The sequence below is a fragment of the Eumetopias jubatus genome, unplaced genomic scaffold (assembly GCF_037043125.1).
Source record: "Eumetopias jubatus isolate StellerSeaLion01/CBP00866 unplaced genomic scaffold, mEumJub1_p1.0 scaffold_3, whole genome shotgun sequence".
NCBI classification, from domain to species: domain Eukaryota; kingdom Metazoa; phylum Chordata; class Mammalia; order Carnivora; family Otariidae; genus Eumetopias; species Eumetopias jubatus.
Window position 1 is genome coordinate 128414587 of NW_028274809.1, and position 21524 is coordinate 128436110.

Consider the following 21524-nt stretch of genomic DNA (forward strand, 5'->3'; position numbering starts at 1 on the left):
TTGCTAATCCTGAGCACACTGGGAGCTGGGTTAATTTTGAAAGATAAAATAAAAGTGCTGCCTTGTGGCAAAAGGCCTCTTCTTGACGCCATTAAATCAAGCACAGCCCTGCTTGAGTATTAATTCTGAAGATGTCTGAACCCCCCGCTGATACTCCTTTTAGGAAGCTACTATGGAACAGGCCAAATGAAGCCTCAATGTGCAAATACCATTTAGCAAGTACAGATAAGCTGGGATAAATCATCTCAGAGCACTTAAAAAAAGATTCAAATTTTAATACATTAGCACTAGAACAAGCTGTACAAGCAACAGGGAAATTGCAGTTGTCAATGTGTGAATTTAGTCTCAGAGTAAGTTCATCCAAGGAAGTAAAATCTCAATTTAGATTCTTTTTCTACCCCCTTCCCCCAATCCACGTGTTTCTCTCAGGATGGGGGAGGACACTGTTACTCAGCAAATGGATTTCACACCAAGAAACAGTTAGGATATATTCATCAGGGGTAAGAACGTGAAGTTCTCACTTTCCCACTGGAATAGTTTGAAATGGTCTTTCCAAGTGCCAAACTGTATGTGATGGGCAAGGTGTTCTGATGCACGTGTGTGCACCATTATGCATATATGTAGATATCAATCTGTCTATCTGCCTGTATTCTTTTTAATGAGGAAAATTCTAAAGGGAAATCACAATGGATTTTCTGGTATTTTTTTCTGTTGTACTTTCCAGAAAGCCTGTCTGCCTGCTGTCACCAGGGAATAGTGTGAGAGCAGAGTGTAGGGAAGGGAAAGCCCAGCCCAGAGGTCTCACGGTGTGTGTGGGGGGGGGCGGGGGGCCGCGGGAGCTAGGTTGGGGAGAGGCCCCAAGTCTACCTGGAGGCTGGATAGAGGCATTGGCAGCCCCAGGTCAACAGTGCTGATTTGAAACTGAACTGTATTCCAGTTGGAATTTGACAGGTTGTTTTCTATCAAAGCAATCAATGAAACCTTCAGAATGCATCTGTTCTTTCAGACTATTCTATCAGAAGCAGCTATTTTCTTTAAATTGAAAGTCAGGGCAGCTTATTTTTCTCAAAATTGTGCTGTGGGTTCCCTCCTGACTCCTTTAACATTCTCTTGTTTGACACAACGGCAAGGCTGTCTCATCCTGTGGAAGGAAGGAGTGGGTTGGGAAGAGCCCTCCCTGAGGGCTCCCCGTGCCTGGTGTATTTGCATAAATCTTTGCCCCCAAAGGGCGTATCAACCAGAGATAAAGATGGAATGTATTTAGGGAGCCTGGGTGGCTCAGTTGGTTAAGCAACTGCTTTCGGCCCAGGTCATGATCCTGGAGTCCCGGGATCGAGTCCCACATCAGGCTCCCTGCTCGGCGGGGAGTCTGCTTCTCCCTCTGACCCTCTTCCCTCTCGTGCTCTCTATCTCTCATTCTCTCTCTCTCAAATAAATAAATAAAATCTTTAAAAAAAATAAAATAAAATAAAGATGGAATGTATTTAGAGAAAACTTATTTAGAAAGAAAGAGATACCTTCCAGTTAGGTTCTTTGAACCAAAATAACTTAAATCTCTTCACATGACACTTCCGTCAGATTATCTATCTATCTAACATATTATATCATATATGTACTTTCATTGGGCATTTGCAATTTTCACAATCGGGGGCAATCTCTTATTCTTATCCCTCCCCACACACCCGAAGTCATTTCTAAATGATGAAATAATCATACTAGGTTTAAATGCATAGAGACGATATGCATCCATATGTATTAATGGAGGCCCTGTATGTGAACATGCATCAGCAGTGGGCGAGTGGGACCCCGACATCACATCACTTATCCTAACCTGTCAGTGCGCAAGTATTTTCCATCCCCTTAGTCAAAAGCTCACTGATTTGTTTCTGCATGCGTTTAAGCAGAAAATTCATTACCACTTCAAAAAGCATTTCCAACTATCTAGTGTCTGCATTGTCCATAAATATGTGATATTCCTCTAATTAAATTAGAAGTAATATGATTAAGGAGCGGTCTCTTCTGTCAGTGCAATAATCTTTCCTGGGATGCTGTTAAGATTCTGAAATGACTTATAGCATCAGAAAAAAAGTCTTTCTTCAAGTCACAACCTTTCATATTCATTTTGGGAGACACGTCTTTCCCTCTTAATCAACAGTCTCTTCTTCATCTATTACAAACAATCACATTTCAATTCGAATTGAAGGACACTACCCTCCTCCTTTGTGGTCCCTCACAGATGCTAATGACATACAAATTCTGTAGGAATGCCGGGCCACTCTCCCTCCCAGTTAGGAACCACAGGAGGCTCCTGAAAGCTCCACCTAGAAACACACTCAATAATTTTATGATTACAAATCTCTCAACTACATGTGTTGGCAAAACAGAAAGAATTAAAAATGTAGAAATCTGCATCATGGTTTTCTATAAAACATCAATTTAGTTATTAAGTGGTTATAAATTAACCATTAGTAATTTACTCTTCTGAATGATTTAACCTTTCCAATTATCGTTTCATCTGTTTTCTATATAAAAGAAAATCAAAGAAATTCGAGATATGGAAAAGACATGCTGGGTGAGGATCTGAAACTGATTTGGTAGCTTTGGGGTTGACATAATCTTGGCCTGGTGCGGCTCATTTTGGAAAGCTGCCTCAAATTTTCCTTGGTTTTGAACTTTTTTTTTTTTCCTTACCACTTTCATCTAGCAAGAAATCATCCTGGTAACGGAACTTCTCCGGTCCACATGCAATAAAAATGTCATCGTCACCAAAAAAGTCCTGAAGGCACATCACCTACAAGAGAAAAGCATGGCACTCAGCAAGGGGTCAGCAGAACAGCAATTACAACATTGCATCCCCGCAAGTAGACATCTGCATAAAGCCACTTCCCACATCTAATGGACTCAACAGGACAACGTCTCCGAGGAATTTCAAAAGAAGCTTTCCAGCATCTGTTACTAGTAAGAAACATGTTACATTTCAGTTGTGCAGGAAGACGGATAAGGAAAATAGAACCAGTAAACTGTCACACTTATTACTTGACCTATCAAGAGGCAAGAGCCCTTGATTTTCATAATAGAGTGGATGCGGCGACACGTGGGAAAGGAACACCCCTTTATTCATTTGAACATAATATTCCTCAACAGCAATAAATGTGTATGATTTTAGCAACAAATATACTATACACGCGGTGATCACTCTTACTTGGGGTAACTACTGAAGAAAATTATCTGTATCATAATATAAATATAATGATCTCCTTTAGACCCATTCTACCTCTGGTTGAAACAAAAGAAGAAGTCCTCGTAAAAGGAATAATAGAATAAGTATTTCTGAGATTCAGATACAGAGACTGGGCAACTGTATGCTCACCACTCAAGTTATGCTAAACTTAAAAACTCCTGTGCTACCTAGCTTCTTGTAGTTATGCAAAAGGAAAGTCTTATAACCACCTTGGGATATTTATTCAACTCATCCTCCAATAAGAACTTGGAGGAATAAGAGAGCTAAATGTCGTTTTTCAAGGACATGTGGTCAAAAGGAATAATTTCCAGCATACTGCTCTGTCATTGGATATGTGGTGTAATATTTTGTTCACAACATGTATGATGTCAACAGAAGGCACTGGGAACACTGCTGATTTCTATCTAGTTTCAATTTCCTTTGCTTGAAGCACATCATGAAGCAGCCAACTGAAGGCACCCATTCAGAGCTCTATGAAATAGACTTTCTAATAGAATTTTCCCTTGGATATCTGAGGCCCACAGACAACGCCCCCTGGAGTGGCAGATCCTTTTGGCCTGGGTTTACTATTAGATCCTCCCTCATTTGTTTGCAGTCATCTGCAGGGCGTCTCTGGGGTTCTGCTCTATGTCAATGCTTGGTAGCACTGTCCTGACACATCAAAGGTACTGTAAGACTTAACAGTAGTAATTTGGGAGAACACAGCATTACTTAGAGGCCCCAAATACAGTGATGTGTAGCCTTCAGATAGTTTTTCCAAATAAGCTCTCATTTCCAAATAATCGCTTGGCTGAAATTTTAAGAATGACATTTTTAGAATACTTTGATAATAAACATTAAGTGTAAGTGAGGTACATCCATGACATGTTTCGGAAAAGCTTGAAAATATAGGTGATTTAAGACAGACATTGTAGTGATCAAGGAAAATGGACTAAAAATCCTTAAGAGTGGTGTCAGAATCTCCGGTCTTCTGCTTGGGATAAAAACAGGCCCTTTGTGGGCGCCTGGGTGGCTCAGACGGTTAAGTGGCTGCCTTCGGCTCAGGTCATGATCCCAGCGTCCTGGGATCGAGCCCCACATCGGGCTCCATGCTCAGTGGGGACCCTGCTTTTCCCTCTCCTGCTCCCCCTGCTTGTGCTCTCTTTCTCTCTCTCTTTCTCTGTCAAATAAATAAATAAAATCTTTAAAACAAAACAAAATAAAAAAACAGGCCCTTTGCATTCAGAACCCACTCCATTTCACTCCTCCCTTTCTGTCTGATCCCAACTGTGACCCTGTCCATCTTTATCTTCATGACAACCACCCCACCCAGCCTTCATGATCAGCGGTTGATGTCATCCCAACCAACCCCATACAGGCCATTTTCATCTTACACGTGTAAGTCTTTATTGAGCCTACTATATGCCAATTAGCATGGAGCATATACACACAAAAATGAGTAAAACATGGTCTCTCCCTCAGGCAAAAATGTGAACCATTAACCTTAAAAGGTAGTATTTCTTAGAGTGTGAATGGTTAATATGTTTTATGTAAAAAAATAAAAGGGGGGGTTCTGTAAGCAAATAGATTTGGTAAATACTGAGTTCATCCAATATAAACAGGTTTCTTTATTTCTGGTCCTTGCAAAACCCTTCACATGCTCATGTACATCACAACTCCAAAGAGGAGAGAGGAAATACAGTATTTCCCACCCTTATTTGATTCTGGAACTCTTTTCTTCACACAGCATCATATGGACTAATGTGTGACGGGGATCCCTTGGGTTCCTCACTGACAGCCAGAGGTGAAAAGAACTCCGGGAACACACAATGGAAAGTAATGATACGCACTCTCCTGGGCAGCCACACTTCTCTGGCTGATAAACATTTATGATGGGCCCGCTCTGAGCTACACTGTGTGCCAAACATGATGACAAGTCTCGAACAAATGAAAAATACCATTTTCCAAAGGAAATTGTCCTTTCATTGCACACATTCCCAATATCTGTATTCTAGAACATCAGACTGCCGGCCAGATCACATTCCTCTACGTGTGCGTGTTTTATGCTATTACTACGCAGGCAGATAACTATCATTAAAACTACAGCACGTGATAAGCAGGCTGCCAGTTAACTAACTCCCTTCCATCATATATCCATGACCATCCTCTTAAGGCCAAGACTCAAAGAACAGAACGGCCAATGATCCAGCTTGGACAGTTTAGGTTTAATTCTGTTGGCAAGTGGGAAATGAGACATGATGAACTTTTGATGTTGTTTCCAACTCCAGGATTCCAAGAACATAAAAGGAATGCAGCGATTGTTAAAGAAAAATAACTGTCATCGCCCAAAACACACACACAAAAAAACAGGGAAAAGTCATGTCAGTGCCAAGCAACATATATTCATTTACCTCTCAATCTTCAGTGACTAAAATCAAAGCATTTGTTGAACTAGTAGAAACTGTAATGTCTTCTGTGCTCTCTGCTCTGGCACCATTTAGCCATTTCCCTGTTCACAACCTCCCACCGCAGAAGGTACGTATGGTCAGGAGATCAAATTCAAAGTTATAAAACTGCTCCTTGTTAGAAGCCTTGATAAAACATTTGATAGAAAAGGAGGCTTAAACACAAGGTTACAATAAAGATGGGTTTAGGATAACCTATGCACTTCAATTATCCATGCTTTCACTCTGTGTCATTGATCTGGAGGTGGCTGTAATGTATTCCATCTAACAAAAAAAGAGTAACAGAAGATGTATAACTTTCTTCTGTAAGCCAACATGCCGTGAGGATTTTCCTTGGCATTACTCTAATATCAATGGATTACCAATGTTTTGCATAAAGATCTGATTTTATACATCTATACAGTGTTATTCCTTTTTAAATTTGAGGTTCTCAAAATTCAGTGGGATCACCAGCTGAAAAAAAACAAATTCCATTTATGGATTAACATCTCTCAAACCCAGGCCTTTTCCTGTCCGCCTTCTCTTTACCCCCATTACCACAGCGGTCCAGAGCTTATCCTCTTACCTGTGCACATTGGCATTTCCCTCTGGTGGGTTTTCTTACTCCTACCTCTTTCTCTCCAATCCATCCTGTTTAATTCTGCTAATCTATTCTTTCTTTTAAACTTTCAAAATCTCTCTCCATGACTCAGAAAAACATCAATGGCTTATGATCATCAAGTTAAAGTTCATCTTCTGAGTCTGGCATTCCATCTGGTCCCAACCTACTTTTCGAGTCTACAGTAGTCACGCCATATACCTGATACTTAATAAGCATTTATCAGATGGGTGTATGGATGACTGGATGTTTGGATGGATGACTGGATGGATGTTTGGATGGGTAGATGGGTGGATGAATGGATGGATGACTGGATGTTTGGATGGATGGATGACTGGATGTTTGGATGGATGGATGGGTGGATGAATGGATGGATGACTGGATGTTTGGATGGATGGATGGGTGGATGAATGGATGGATGACTGGATGTCTGGATGGATGATGGATGGATGGATGACTGGATGTCTGGATGGATGATGGATGGATGGATGACTGGATGTTTGGATGGATATGGATGGATGGATGAATGGATATAAGGACAAATGCAAGGGCTATGGTCTAACCGAAAACACGTTCCAATTTATCTGCTTTACATATTCTTCTCAGAAAAGGGCTTCTTCTTTCCTACTTGCAAGGATCTTTATATGACTTTTTTTCCCCATTTGGTACCCCCTCCTACCTAACTCTTTGCCTATTCAAATCTCTCTCATGACTCAAGGCTCAGTTGAAGATTCAAGCCTTACCTTAGCTATCCACTCCAATCCAAAGTAATTTACCCCTTCCCTGAACCCTTAGTCATCATTCAATAAATGTTTATTAAACACACATTATTTACTAGCCATTGTGCTAGGCCTTGAGAATACAACTGCCTTCATTCTTCGTCTCTTCTTTTCCAGTACATATGTGTATAGACTTATACTGCAAAGAATTCCTAACACACTGTTGTGAATTAGTAACTTAGCAGAAAGTAAACTGCATTGTTCTGTCGGTGGTTTATGTCATGGGCCTGGAGTCAGGTGGCTGAGTTGCTGTCTTTGCACTATGACCACCTCTGACTCGGGCAAGTCAGGAAATCCCAGTCAGCTATCTTGAAACACATCATATTTCTCAAGATTCTACATTTAGTCAGGGCAGAGGGAGTGGGATTCTTCATCACCACAGAGACATCTGCTCTGGCACAACTTCCCAAGAGCATACCCTGTCACCAAAGCCCAGGTTCCGAATTAACCCAACTCTGCCACTTAGATGTTCATCTCTTCGTGCCTCATTATCAAATACGTTCATCATACTGTTGCTTTAAAGATTAGATGAGTTAAGACTGTGAATCAAAGGAAAATAAGTCCTCAATCCATTTTAGTTATTTTTATTAGCTCAAATGCATTTTTACTTCCAAGTAAGTATAAGCCAAATGTATACCTAATATAAACAAATAAAAAATAAAACATAGTAGGTAGCTCCTGGGCACTATATCAACAGGCTTCCTTCCTAAGTGAATCTGGCTAAAAATACAGCATACAGGGGCCCCTTTTCACTTAGGGAATAGGAATTCTACTAGTATAATTATTTTGGTGAAAAGCATACTTTGAATTAGCATCAGAGAAATGGTGCAAGGCTGGTAGAAGTTGCTAACATAGAAGCTGGGATACGGTACATGCTTTCCATCAGGCTTCCACTGAAATGATGCTGTGACTGTCAGTAACGGGTATGGTCACCTGCCAGCACAAGTCTCGTTCTATAAACCATGTCTGAACTCAGGACCCCTTGGGATCTGTCATGACTTTTAGTTTTGTGGGTTCCAGAGATCTGTATTCCTCTGAGAAAACCATCCTCTGTCAAAATACCCTTACACTAGAAAAGAAACTGTACATGTATTATATGTAGTTCACAAAGGAGGTAATCAGTTTATGGTATACACTGCTTAATATTCTATCAATTAATTTACCATTCTTACCCAGTGCTTTGGTTATTATATGAAACTCTAATCCCAAATAAAGACATCCCATTTGTTGCATCAGAGTTTATCTCTGATGGCGCTTAGCATAGTGCCACACCCACTGTGCCTCAAAAAACATGGGTGGTTGTAATTGACAGATGTACTGGAAAAAGCCCTTTGAGAATCAGGATACCTGGGTTCTGAGCCTAGATTTGACATAAACATTGTACAAATTTGGAACAGTTCCTTAAGTTCTCTTGGTTCTCAGTTTCCACATTGATTCTAATATGTTTCACCACAGTAATTTATATGATGAAGATATAAGGATAAGACGAAAATTCTTGGTGTGATACAGCAACAGGAAGAGTTCTACAGGGGCGCCTGGGTGGCTCAGCTGGTTAAGTGTCTGACTTTGGCTCTGGTCATGACCTCAGGGTCCTGGACTAGAGCCCTGCCTTGAGCCCCAAGTTGGACTCTGTGCTCAGTGGGGAGTCTGCTTCTCTCTCTCTCTCTCTTTCTCCTTCCCTCTCTGCCCCTCCCCCTGCTCCTACTCTCTCTGTCTCAAAAAAATAGGTAAAATATTTAAAAGAAGAATAATTTCATATACATTATTACATGTAATCCTCAATATACATTATTGCATTGAACCCTCTCTGCTATAAAGGAGACAGACTCTATTGACAATAGTTAGATGTTATTTGTATCCTGATTGTACAGATTTAAAAAAACAACTTAGCCAGATTCAACAGAAGATGCGTAGAAATTTGAAACAATTTCAAAAGTAGGCTCTTAACTACCAAGCTACAGGAAAACAAATCTATTCCAAGCATAGAAATAGGTACCCTCAGGGGCGCCTGGGAGGCTCAGTTGGTTGCGCGTCTGCCTTCGGCTTGGGTCATGATCCCAGGGTCCTGGGATCGAGCCCCATGTTGGGCTCCCTGCTCAGTGGGGACTGTGCTTCTCCCTCTTCCTCTCTTTCTGCCCCTCCACCCCCATTTGTGCTCTCCTTCACTCTCTCTCAAATAAATAAATAAGAAAAAGAAATATGTACCCTTATATTTGTGTATTATAAATTTCCATTAATAAAACCATTTTAATAATAGTTATCACATATATTGTACATTAATCGTTTCTAACACTAAAAAGTGTCTAATGCATTTTTTAAAAAGGAAGTTTGAATTATTTCTTTGATCCTAGGAAAACATATTCGGCTTTCTGACTCTTTTTATGTGAAATCTGAATTTATATCTTTCCCACTAACTTGTCATTATGCACACTTGTCCCAGGAGACTGAGCTGCTTCCAGGGAGTAAAAAGCTACTACAGACAAATATGGACTTCCCCCTCCTCTGAGCTTCCGGCTTGAGTTGCTGTACACGGACAGAGATCCAAACAAAGGCAATAAAAGCATCTGCTATTTACACATTTCCAAAGCAGGACTGTGGAATCCAGTCCCCCTCACTGGAATGAGATCTCCATGGTGACGCTGACATCACAGAGCGGGGCGAGATTTCAGCAGTCACTATATTTTCTTTACAAGAGCGCCCTCTACCAACAAAATGGAATATCGCTGCAGCCACGGCCTCAATTTTTGAAGCCACACAGTCATTGTGTCCCCATCAGATGCCTCTCCTTGCATGAAACACTAAAATATTTTAGCATCACCTACCTAATGTATTTTAAGTGAGATTACGATCACAGAAGTAAAAGCCAAGAAATGCAGTCCATTTATTGGAATCACTGTGTACAGCCTACCCTTTCTGTTTAAATTTTCTTTTTTAAATACTTATTTATAATTTCTCATTCTTCTTGATACCAGCTAAAGGGAACAGACCGAAAGGTTCAGTTTTAAGGAGATGCTCTTTTCCAAAACGAAATGCTTATACCTGTGTTTTAAAAAATTCCATCACCTGTGCTTTAAATCACCAGAATCAATAACTTCCTTCTTTCTGCATAGTTCATAATGTGACCGTTATAATTAGTTTTCAGTTAAAACTTGGCACATGTGGGCCTCCTCAGCCTGCCAAAACCTAATTTTGATAAGGTTTCTCTTCCAATTTCATTCCACACTTGGCTTCTTTTCTCCACTCTTAGCACTGAGCGTTGTTATGCACATGATATTATAAGTAAACCATTGTGAATTTTTCTGTTCTATAATCATGTAATTCTATACATTTCCGATTCTAAAATATGTCTATAATTTGTCTTATAGCCAAATATCAGGGATGTGTCAAGTCATGTTATTGTCATTAAAAACACATTCTCCACTGGTCCTTTATCACCTTTTCATGTCTTTGATGATAAACTTATGCAGATGATCATTTATTCTACAACTGTTCTTCTAGCAAGAAATTTCTGATAAAGAAAAATCTCTTAAAGAAACTCTGGTTCTCGCCAAGAGAAAGATAAAGCCATTAAGAAAAAAATAAATTACTCAAATAATAACAGAGAGAGGAAAATAAAGATCCTCAAACTACTTTCCTCAAGTTTGAAGCTCTAAGACACTTTTTTTTTTTGCAAAAGCAAATAATACTGTTGAAATTCTGAAATGGCTAGTAGTTAACACTGAAATAATATGCTGATGCTCAAAAAATAGAAAAAAAGAAAATGTCCTCTTTCGAAATGTAAGCAATTTAATTTGCTGAGTCAATAAAAAAAAACCCAACAATTATGAAATGGAAAGTACATTCATTCCTTGATGGTGTTCTCAGCTGCTAGTCTACATGAACATGGAGCTAGGGCAGCATGTTATGGGACATACTCTGACAGAACATACTTTCCTTAGAGAAAAGGAGGCACTAAAACACTAGTTAATGTAAGGTATGTGTTGGGGTTCTTGGCATGCAAGTAAAGTCAGGACACGTGCATTACAAAGGTTGGGCTTCAAACCCCAAAAAAGAAACCCAACCCACAAAATCTGTGCCAGGCCAACACCCTCAGATATAGTTTCTCTGGATCGGGAGTTGAAAACGTTGTTAAAGCAACCAGTTGTTCTCTTGTGATGTTAACTCTTACTCAACTCAGTATATGACCAGTGAATCACTGCGCTGTGAATTTCCCTTCTGATATTTTCAAAGGAGCCTGAGGCCAGCGCCAAGACCTCCAATGTGTCACGCCCGGAAGACACTTGACTCACATCATTATATTGATTCCTCACCAGGACCCTTTGGTGAAACCTGTTTTTTAAAAAGTTTTGCAAGAAAAATCACAATCCAAAGAATGGGTATCTGGGGCTAAAAGCATAAAGATAATCATACTGTCTTTTCTATTCTTGCACACTGGTAGGCAACAAATGATAGTCCCAAAGCTATGGAAGTATGTGTCTGCCAGGAACATTTGTAAATGTTGCTTGACATTGAAGAATGGAATCGGTTGCTTTAAATATTTCTATTTCTATTTCCAATCTACTTGCCTGGCTGTATGGCTTGACATTAAAAGGGATTTTTTTAAAAATATGTTTCAGACTAGTCTTCTCAAGTAAATGATGCTTTCTAATGACAATCCCGTAAAAAGAAAATCTCCAAAATGGTTGTTACAACTATCACCATCACCACCGTGAGCATCAGCACTGCCCCCTGACCATCAGCACTTGGCCACCATCACCATCACCACCTCCATGGCAGGAGCCCTCATAAAACTTTGGAAGTTTTTTTTTTCCCTTAAATAAGCTGAGGCTAGAGACTTTTGTCTCCTGTGTGTTCGGTATTGGTCAGTGTTCTACTCATCAGATACTTAACCACTTCTAATTGAGAATAACGATCCTAGGAGTATTTAGTACAAATGCAACCTAAAATTACATTCTAAAACTACCAAGTGGAAAAAAAGTTACTTTTTTTCTTTACCCAAACTCAAATGTAGCTAATAAAAACATTTATATAGTGTCAAAAATATTACTGGAGAAAAGTACTTCTTCCAAAAATATACTTTAGAGTAAGTTGGCTTTTAAAATTGCCCATAAAAACATTCCCTGGAATTGTCCGAATAATAACACCATTTTTGCATAGTCGTATTAAGATCCAAGCACAGCTAATAAAAGGCTGAGAGAGCAAGAGATGGCAGTGGTAAGATAAAAAGTTTTGCCATCCAAACTGAAGGCTTGGTTTAAAACACTGTTTTTATAAATAAATGCTGATGGGGTTATACAACCATGAATACATACTTAGAGATATTCCTTACTCAATGGTCTTTTAGAAAATTATAGATGGTGACCAACACACTCTGGGCCAATATTTCTTCTTTGTCTTCATCTTATACCATGTATATTAGTTTCCGTAATTCTTTTTTTTATCTAAATATAAAGTTGAGTGAATAACATAGGGCTGGTTGCCATTTCCCAACAATGCATGAGCTACAAGTGTAAAACGTTAGGACTTCAGATGCCTACAGAGGCCTGTAAGGTAACATAAACAGTGAAGTGGGCCAGGCATAAGGAAACACAGTGCAAATGGGGCGATAAACGGTAATTAACATAGGCAGACGATAGGAAATTGGTGGAGAATATAATAGACTGGAAGTTTCCCTTCACCTACATGGGATAGCAGCAGTTACTTGACATTTGTCATGCAACAAAGTAAGCCCAGGGCTGTTAGACTGATTGAGTTTTTAAGAAAAAGGGAAATCAGATCTTTATCTGAAAGTCCCTGATTTTTAAAAGTTGGCAATAAATTCATTTTTTACATTTAAAAAAATACAACAACACTGTGCATTCCAAATAAAACACACCTGTGTCCTGGATTCAACCCAGGGGCAGGCAGTTTGCAGTCTCTGGGGGAGAATTCCACACTAAGTGGCCATTAGCCATGGTTAATGTGCTCAAGGCTGGTCTCCATGGCTGTGCCAAAATCCCAAGGAAGGCAACCACGCTTCCCAACAGACTCTGATTCCTGTAATTCCCAAAGGCAGGGTAGGACATAGTCAAGACCAAACACGTCTTGAAAATTAGAGCCTGTGAAAGACACAATACAACCTGTCTTGTGTGTGTGTTCGAGCACACTGTGGACATGTCCACATTCGCTTACACAGGTGTCCTGGGCAAAGGGTGGATTTGTCAGCTGAACTTGCTTCTTGTGTCCTTCCTCTCTCTTCGACCATCTCCCTTCCCCCTTCCTGGGAGAGAAGAGGAGTGAAATAGACAGCATAGAGAATCAGTAACATGAAATTTCAGAGCAAATGTTACCAGCTCAGTTGAGATGGAACCAAATTAATTCCCTGTAATAAAGAGCAGAAGCACATTTCACTTCTCTCTCCTACCCCTTATGTCATCTCCCAGCTACAAGGTCTAATCATGGTTTCAATAGCTACCAGTTTCATCTTAAAAATGAAAGGTCTCTTTTTAAAAAAAAAAGAAAAAGAAAAAGAAAAAGAAAATCAATCATAAGCAGTAGTTTTCTTTTTGATCACATCTGCTCTGCCCAATTTCGAAAAACAACCATGGCTACTAAAAACTATTAGAAATGTTAGCTCTGGTTGGAAAGGGGCAGAGTAAATAAAACTCAACCATCTAGGGAAATTGATTTGGGGCCTAGGACATCAAGGTGAGAGGAAAAACTCAAGGCTTTTCACATATAATTTCTAATGGTTAGTTTTAATTTATTAGGTTTCTCACAAGTCAGGAGTAAGTTGGCATGATTCTTCCTTTCTTTCACAAACTTGTCTAATATTGCTGGCCTTCTCTCAAAGTGTGATGATTAGCTCCGAATATCCTTAATGGCATATAAAGGGTTAGGCCCATTTATACGAGCACAGGGAGATGTTTGGATGCGAACATACTCATGTTTACACTTTCTAGTGTTCTAGTTCTCATTTAACAATGCACCAACGCAGAAGGGCGTACAATAGTAGCTTTCAACGATAATCGTGGCCTTGAATAACTTTGCATAGCAGCTCTGGAATCAGAGAAAGTCAGGTTTAAAACTCCGTTCCATTCATTACTAGCTGGGTGACTTGGCTCAGTTACTCAACATTTGGAAAGCTCCTTTTCTTCACAGAGAGAAAATGAGGATAATATTGTATTCACCTCTCAGGAGGGCAGAAAGAATTCGCTGAGATAATGGGCAGACACATGTCAGGCAGAGGAAGTGCTTAGTAAAAGACAAAAAACAGTATATAGGCCTTAAGTTAATGTTGCTGAAGCATAAACTTCCAAGATTACACTCAGAAAAGTCAATGATCATGGATCATGGAACAGAAGTCAGAATAAATCAGCAGTTTCTCATTTGTCCCCCCTTGTACTGTGTTTCCAGTGAAAATGATTCCATCTAATGGCTGTCAGACGCCAGACAACTGTAAGACATTAGAATTGCAATCAACACTAACCAAAGTGCATGAAAATAACATTTCTTTCCCTCTGTGTATTATCCATTTTTCTTTCATATGTGAAGAATACAATGCAATAACTCTATTAATATAAGCTATCTCCTTACATCCCCTGAAAATCATATTCAAGTGCCTGACAAGTAGATCACTAAACATCCCCTCCATGCTGAAACATTTGTCCATGCCAATCACAACTTCCTTGATGTTAAGGGAAATGAAATCTAAGCATGAACTCCCCCAAAGAGCAGCCATTTACAGCTTTAAAACCATAAAAGAGGCATAACCGTTCAACAAGAATCTCAACATTGAGGTCCTCTCCTTGTGTGTCATTTAGACGACTTCAAGTTTGAAATCTGCCCCTATTATGAGGTCTTGTCAGATATAAATAAGGTTAAAATCACCATATACAACAGCTATTCTGATTCAATGTATTTAAACAAAACCATCATGATAATTTAATTTCTAAAGTAACTGAGCTGGAAACTTCTTTCTGCATTATTTGTAGCATTATACTGCCCTGCACTGTCCAAACACATGAACTGTTAACAGTATTTTTTGAGCTCAGTCTTTGTATGAACCTTTACAGTGAACAGTAGTTATTTTCTACAATATCTCAGTGAGGGGTGCTGCTATGGTTTAAACTGCGCCTCCCTCCTAGGCTCATATGTTGAAATCCTAATTCCCAGTACCTCAAAATGTGACTTTATTTGGAAATTATGGTCACTGCAGATGTAATTAGTTAAGATGAGGTCATGCTGGAATGGGGTGGGCCTCTAATCTAATATGACTGTTGACTTTATAAGAAGGGGACATTTGGAGACAGACATGCACGTAGGAAGAACGCCATGTGATGGTGAAGGCAGAGATCGGGGTGATGCTTCTAGAAGTCAAAGAATGCCAAAGATTCCCAGCAAACCACCAGAAACTAGGAGCAAGGCGTGGAACAGATTCTCCCTCACAGCCCTCAGAAATAATCAATCCTGCTTGAACCTCGATTTCAGACTTCTACCCTCCAGAACTTTGAGAATAAATTTCGGTTGTTTAAGCCCCCCACTTCATGGTACTTTGTTACAGCATCCCTAGCAAAGGACATACAGGTGTATATCCTTCATGCACACAAAAATATAGAATACCATAAACATTTCCCACAAAATGCACTCATCTCCCTTTGACTACAAGGATAAGAAGGAAGGTTCAAACCATAACATTAGTGTTAAACTTTAACCTGAAGATTTCTTTTTTTAGTAACATCAACTGTTAATGCCTTCATTTTTCTATTGTGAAGTTCTAGAGAGTTTTAGAGACAAACTCTAAAGCCTAGAACATTTTATTAAAATATTATAGATGTTGTACTAACCTGAAAGAAAAGCAAACACACGGTTCTTATTCCTTTTTCACTTATGCCAGTTAGCTCTTAGGCCTCAACGACCAATTCTTCATTGTACGAGAGTTGTGCAGACCCTGGGCTATCTAGACTCTTATTTTCTCTTTGCCTTTTCTGCTTTGCTCATTGGTAACCAGTTGTTTTATGTTATATATACAGGATAGAGTATTAAGGACAGGAAAGCCTTTATGGGACACCTCCTTGACTTCTAAGACAGAAGCAGGGAAAGAACAAGTCATGACAATTCCCCCAAGAACAAGTGGGTAATGGGCAGGACCCTGGACCGAGGTGAATCAGAACTGGATTGTCTTCATCCTGACTCTGAATCACTCTTGTGGGATCCTGATATCTCTTGACTGCAATTTTGTCTCCTCCAAAGAGGGATTATACTAAATGAGTGGCAGCAACGGCTCTTTTAGCTCTTCCGTTTCATGATTTAGAAAGGACCACATGCGATAGAAAAACTGGGAAGGTAAATGCTGATTGCAAGCCTACTATGCCGAAGGTCTTAAAGATAAAATGCATGTTTATTAACCAGATTGAGGGGCCTCTATAGTTACAATAGTGGGGAACAATGAAAATATCATTGATTTTACCATTTATTATATCAAACATTACTGAATGCTTTGGTAGGGTAGGATACCAATAGGAAGCTTTGTTTTGGGCATGTTTTATGAATAGGAAGACTGTGATTGTAAAGAATTGATTTTATGCTGAGAAGTGAAAGGTTATTACTAAATTTCGGGCATATTCTAATCAATGATAACCTTAAAACTTCAATGTTCCAAGTGTTTATAGAACCATGAAATAGTTAAATTATCACTGCAGCATTATAACAACTTGGGAAAGACCATTTTTTTTAAGATACGAAAATACTTCTAGAACTAGGAAATAGTTAAATTATGGCTACTGTTTTATAAAGTTAAACTTGGGGAAAACAGTTTTTTAAATTAAGAGAATGCAGTAAAATCCTCTCATATTAAATTATGAGAAGATAATTGGGAATAATCATGAATTATTATGAGTCTTTCTGTAAAGAACTTCTGAAAATGAATTAAATTTAGAATATAAGAGGGTGTGTAAAATTACAAAACTAAAGACATTCAAAGGAATAATGCCGTGAAGTGCCAGGTTTTAAGAATTTAAAATATAGAGTTGTGGGGGAAGAAAGAAAGAAAGAAACCACTTTCACTAACAATGAAACTGTAAGAATTCCAGGAGCAAACATTTTGTAAAAGAGGAAATGAACATGCAAATTGCATGAATGCATGATTTAAGAATTCATAGACAGTGCCAGGGTTTTAAAACTCTCCTCATTCCTCTCCTGTTTGGCTGGTTCACTTTGCTACCTAAATCTCTGCCTCCTTGAAGACATTAAACGCAGCTAACCAAATTACACTGAGGCATGTGGCTGGAAATAATTATCTTCATATTGTAAATTTAAATCTTCATTAATGACTTGCCGGAACATACTTTCTAATGTTTTTGCGTCCAAGTTTTTCTACACATACAAAAAAGTGAGCATCAAAAATAAACATTCTTACGACTTCCAAGGGGTTTGTAAACTGAGACTTGTGGGCCAAATCTGTCCCTGCTGCCTGTTTTTATAGAGTCCATGAGCTAAGAATGGTTTTTACATTTTAAAGTAATTGAAAAAAAATCAAAAGAAGAATAACGTTTTGTGTCAGGTGAAATTCAGATTTTGGTGTTCACGAATTAAGTTTTATTGGAACACAGCCACGCTCATTTGTTTCCCTATAGTCTGTGCTACAATGGCAGAATAGAAAGGCTACCTCAGAAACCATATGGCTCAGAAAGCCTAAAATATCTTCTGTCTGACTCTTTCCAGAAAAAGTCTGCTGACCTCTAATGTAAGTCACAACTTAGGTTGCTTTGACATGAAATCAGCCAGGTTCTTTATATCATATAACCAGGTCTTAAGTCACTGGTGCAGTTTGTTAATCATTCTAAACCTAGCAGTCTCCTCAACACAGGGTAGGAATTTCATGAATGTGTCATTCATAATGCTAATATTTTTTTTAAGATTTTACTTATTTATTTGACACCGAGAAGGGGGGGGAGAGAGCAAGCACAAGCAGGGGGAGCGCCAGGCAGAGGGAGAAGCAGCCTCCCCACTGAGCAGGGAGCCCAGTGCGGGACTTGATCCCAGGACCCTGAGATCATGACCTGAGCTGAACGAAGGCAGCCGCTTCAGCAACTGAACCACCCAGGTGCCCGGGGCTAATAATTTTTAAAAATAAATACACAAAACTGTCCTTCAGCGAGCATTATAGGACTATTCCTGTAGATGATAGTACCTTGCTACTCTGCTCAGGCCAGTGATCCAGGCTAGGTGAGCACTGGCCATTTGTACCCATATGACCAGCTGATCCAGCACTGCCGCTAATTCTTCGCTCTGATTCAAATTTAATTGAATTAACACCAGCATCTGGAGCTTCTGTACTGGGTACACACGGCCCTAATTCCATCTGATACTGACATGCTCTTTTTTAGCCAAATTTTATTCATTGGGTTGTTAAGTGATGTTTCCATGTTAATACAAATAGATATAGATATATAAGACAGATCTATATATATAATGTTATATAAGAAGATAGATCTATATATATAATCTTATATAAGAAGATAGATCTATATATATAATCTTATATTCATATACATCTATATATCTATCTCTTTATAGATATCTATCTCTCTATATATATCTTAGTTTACCAGTTGCTATGCAAAGGACAGAAAGAAAAATTCCTATTCAGTGAAACCTTAAAATTTCCTTCCATGAAGGAAAGTTCATCTGAGAGCAGCTAAGGACTAGTTCAAAAACCATACTGTTCTCTTTTTCTGCAAGGACCAACTGGAAGCCACTGAGAATCAACCCACACTTAATTCCTGTTTCCAAGGCTCCATCCACCTGTAGGGGGTGCATTACTTGTGGGAATGCAGAATGATGCAGCGCTGGTGGACAAGAGTAAGGGGATTCCACCCACATTTAAACATAGAATTACCATATGATCAGCAATTCCACTTCTGGGTATCTACTCAAAAGAAGTGAAAGCAGAGACCTGAAAAGATATTTGTACACTCATGGACACAGTCATTATTCACAACAGCCAAAAAGTGGAAGTAAGGCAAGCATCCATCAACGCAAGAATGAGTGAACAAATGTGGTATATCCATACAATGGAGAATAATCAGTCTTAAAAAGGAAAGACTGTCTCATGCTACAACATGGGTGAGCCTTGAAGACATTACGCTAAGTGAAATAAGCCAGTTACAAAATCATAAAGGTTGTATGATTCCACTTACATGAGTAACTAGAACAGTCAAATTCCTAGAGCTAGAAAGTAGAATCTCAGCGGTTCTGGGGGCTGGGGGAGGGGAATACACAGCTACTGTTTAATAGGCACAGAATTTCAGTTGGAGAAGATGAAAAAGTTCGAAATGGGTGGTGGTCCTGGTTACATAATAACATGAAGGTATTTAATGTCACTGAACTACACACTTAAAAATGGCTAAAATTGTAAACTTTATGTTACATATATTTTTACCAAAATAAGAAAAAAATTGGCCTCCAAGGAAACATTAGTACACCCCACCTGCTGGACAAAATAGTGGTTATGCCCAGCAAGCAATATATACATAAGGAAAAATTTCACTGACTTATTTATGATTGAGAAAAGCAAAAAAAATAATAATAATAAAGAAAGAAAAACTGTGTCTGTTAAGATGGTATATGTAAAAAAATGACTGACTTTTCCCAGTTTCCAGGAGAGAGGGCTGTTACTAGGTTTTGGCACTGAAAGTTCCATATCCCAAGAAACCCTCGAGTCCCGGGCTAACCTAAATGGTTAGCTGCCAGTGAGTGAATTTTAAAATAAACATAATTCATAAAACAATTTTAACAACGGTTGGGCTTTCCTGCCCTGAAGGTCTCAAAGGAAGGAAAGGCGGTAGCACTGACTATCTGGTGTGATCAAGGGCACTGTGTTGTTTTATCTAATTCTACAGCTCTCCCAACCTGGTGTCACCATCTCCTTAATTCAGAATGTGACCACCAAGGCTCAGAGGGGCTGAATCACGGGGCTGGTCCATAGCAGAGCTGGAACCCAGGAGTGGAGGTGGGAGGGAGGAGAATGAGCAAAGTGTGGAAAAAGGGAAAGGACGGGAGGGGGAGGGGGAGGCTATGCGGGAGAGCGACAAAATGTATGCAGGGGAGCAGGGAGGAGAGGGGGGCAGAGAGAAAACATGGAGTGTGATTCTTGTGACCAGTTCTCAGGGCCAGACCCCCTGATGCCAACCCACAGCTCCACAGTTGTGTTCTGAGTGATTTCCCTGTGTCTTAATAAGCTCCAGGTTGCATGAGCTAACGTGTATGGGATCCTGCTCCTGGCACCTTATGATACTGGACAATTAAGTGACCACGAGGCATGCCTTGATGGCCTTGAGCAGAGCTGCAGCCCTGCTAAACAACAGATCACATTTTCACGGGGGTGTCAGGGTCATCCCAAAGCCCCTTAGAATCCAGGTCCGTGAATACACCAGAAGAACTGATCCATGCTCTGGGGACAGGAAAGTAGTCCCCTAAGACAGGAGGGCAGAGGCCCACAGAACCTTCCACATTTCCTGGAGCGGCAGCTTACAAAGCTTTGACACAGGCATCTGAAATGGTATTCTTTTATAGGCTCCGCCAACCCCTAGACCCCCCTACCTCACCTCCAGTGCCCTGGCCCGGCCCATGTGATATTCCTGGGGCTCCCCTCAGGCACCTCTCAGTCAGGAAGGGAGGGCAGAAAACTGACTGGAAACATCTATCCTAAATGTTCCTGTTCCTGTTCCCCTGCCCCTCGATCCCCTCCAGTGTCAGCCCTTTTAGAAAAGGAAGCTTATTAAGCTAAGCACATATTTCACTGTGAAAGCTTCCCAGGCAACAAGGTGAAATGAGGACAATTTGGAAGGAGGTGAGAAGACACTTCATGGCCTGGTACTAACTCTGGCCGCCCTTGAGTCAACTCCAAACCGGCTCCCCAAGGCCATGAAATTGTACAGCTTCTTCCTGTCACAGATTCTCTAAAATGTGTATCAAAGTTTTCTGTGGACTCCTGGATAATGTCAGTTTCCTGTGCACTGTGCTGCCAAGTCACCATGTTGGATGGGGCCCAGGAATCAGCTCATTGTGTAGCTGGCTAAACAATCCTTAGGCACAGAGGACCACAACCACTGCCCTGAGGTTTGAGCCTTGTTTTGTTGTTGTTGTTGTTGTTCTTGTTGTTTTTTATTTATTTTATTTTTCTATTTTTTAAGATTTTATTTATTTATTTGAGAGAGAGAGAATGAGAGCCAGACAGCACGAGAGGGAAGAGCGTCAGAGGGAGAAGCAGACTCCCTGCCGAGCAGGGAGCCCGATGTGGGACTCGATCCCGGGACTCCAGGATCATGACCTGAGCCGAAGGCAGTTGCTTAACCAACTGAGCCACTCAGGCGCCCCTTGTTGTTGTTTTTTAAACAAGAGTTTCAGGGACACCTGGGTGGCTCAGTCGGTTAAGCGTATGCCTTCAGCTCAGGTCATGATCCCAGGGTCCTGGGATCAAG

At 40.0% G+C, this 21524-nt stretch overlaps 1 protein-coding gene across 7 annotated transcripts in view; it reads right to left on the reverse strand.

The window, feature by feature from the left end:
• DCLK1 (doublecortin like kinase 1) overlaps positions 1-21524 on the reverse strand; it is a 329266-nt gene that overhangs the window by 154566 nt on the left and 153176 nt on the right. For all 7 annotated transcript variants that reach the window (XM_088022188.1, XM_028106105.2, XM_088022187.1 and 4 more), the window contains exon 3: positions 2692-2791. In XM_088022188.1, coding sequence (XP_087878314.1) covers positions 2692-2791 — 100 coding nt within the window. The remainder of the gene's footprint in view (positions 1-2691; positions 2792-21524) is intronic.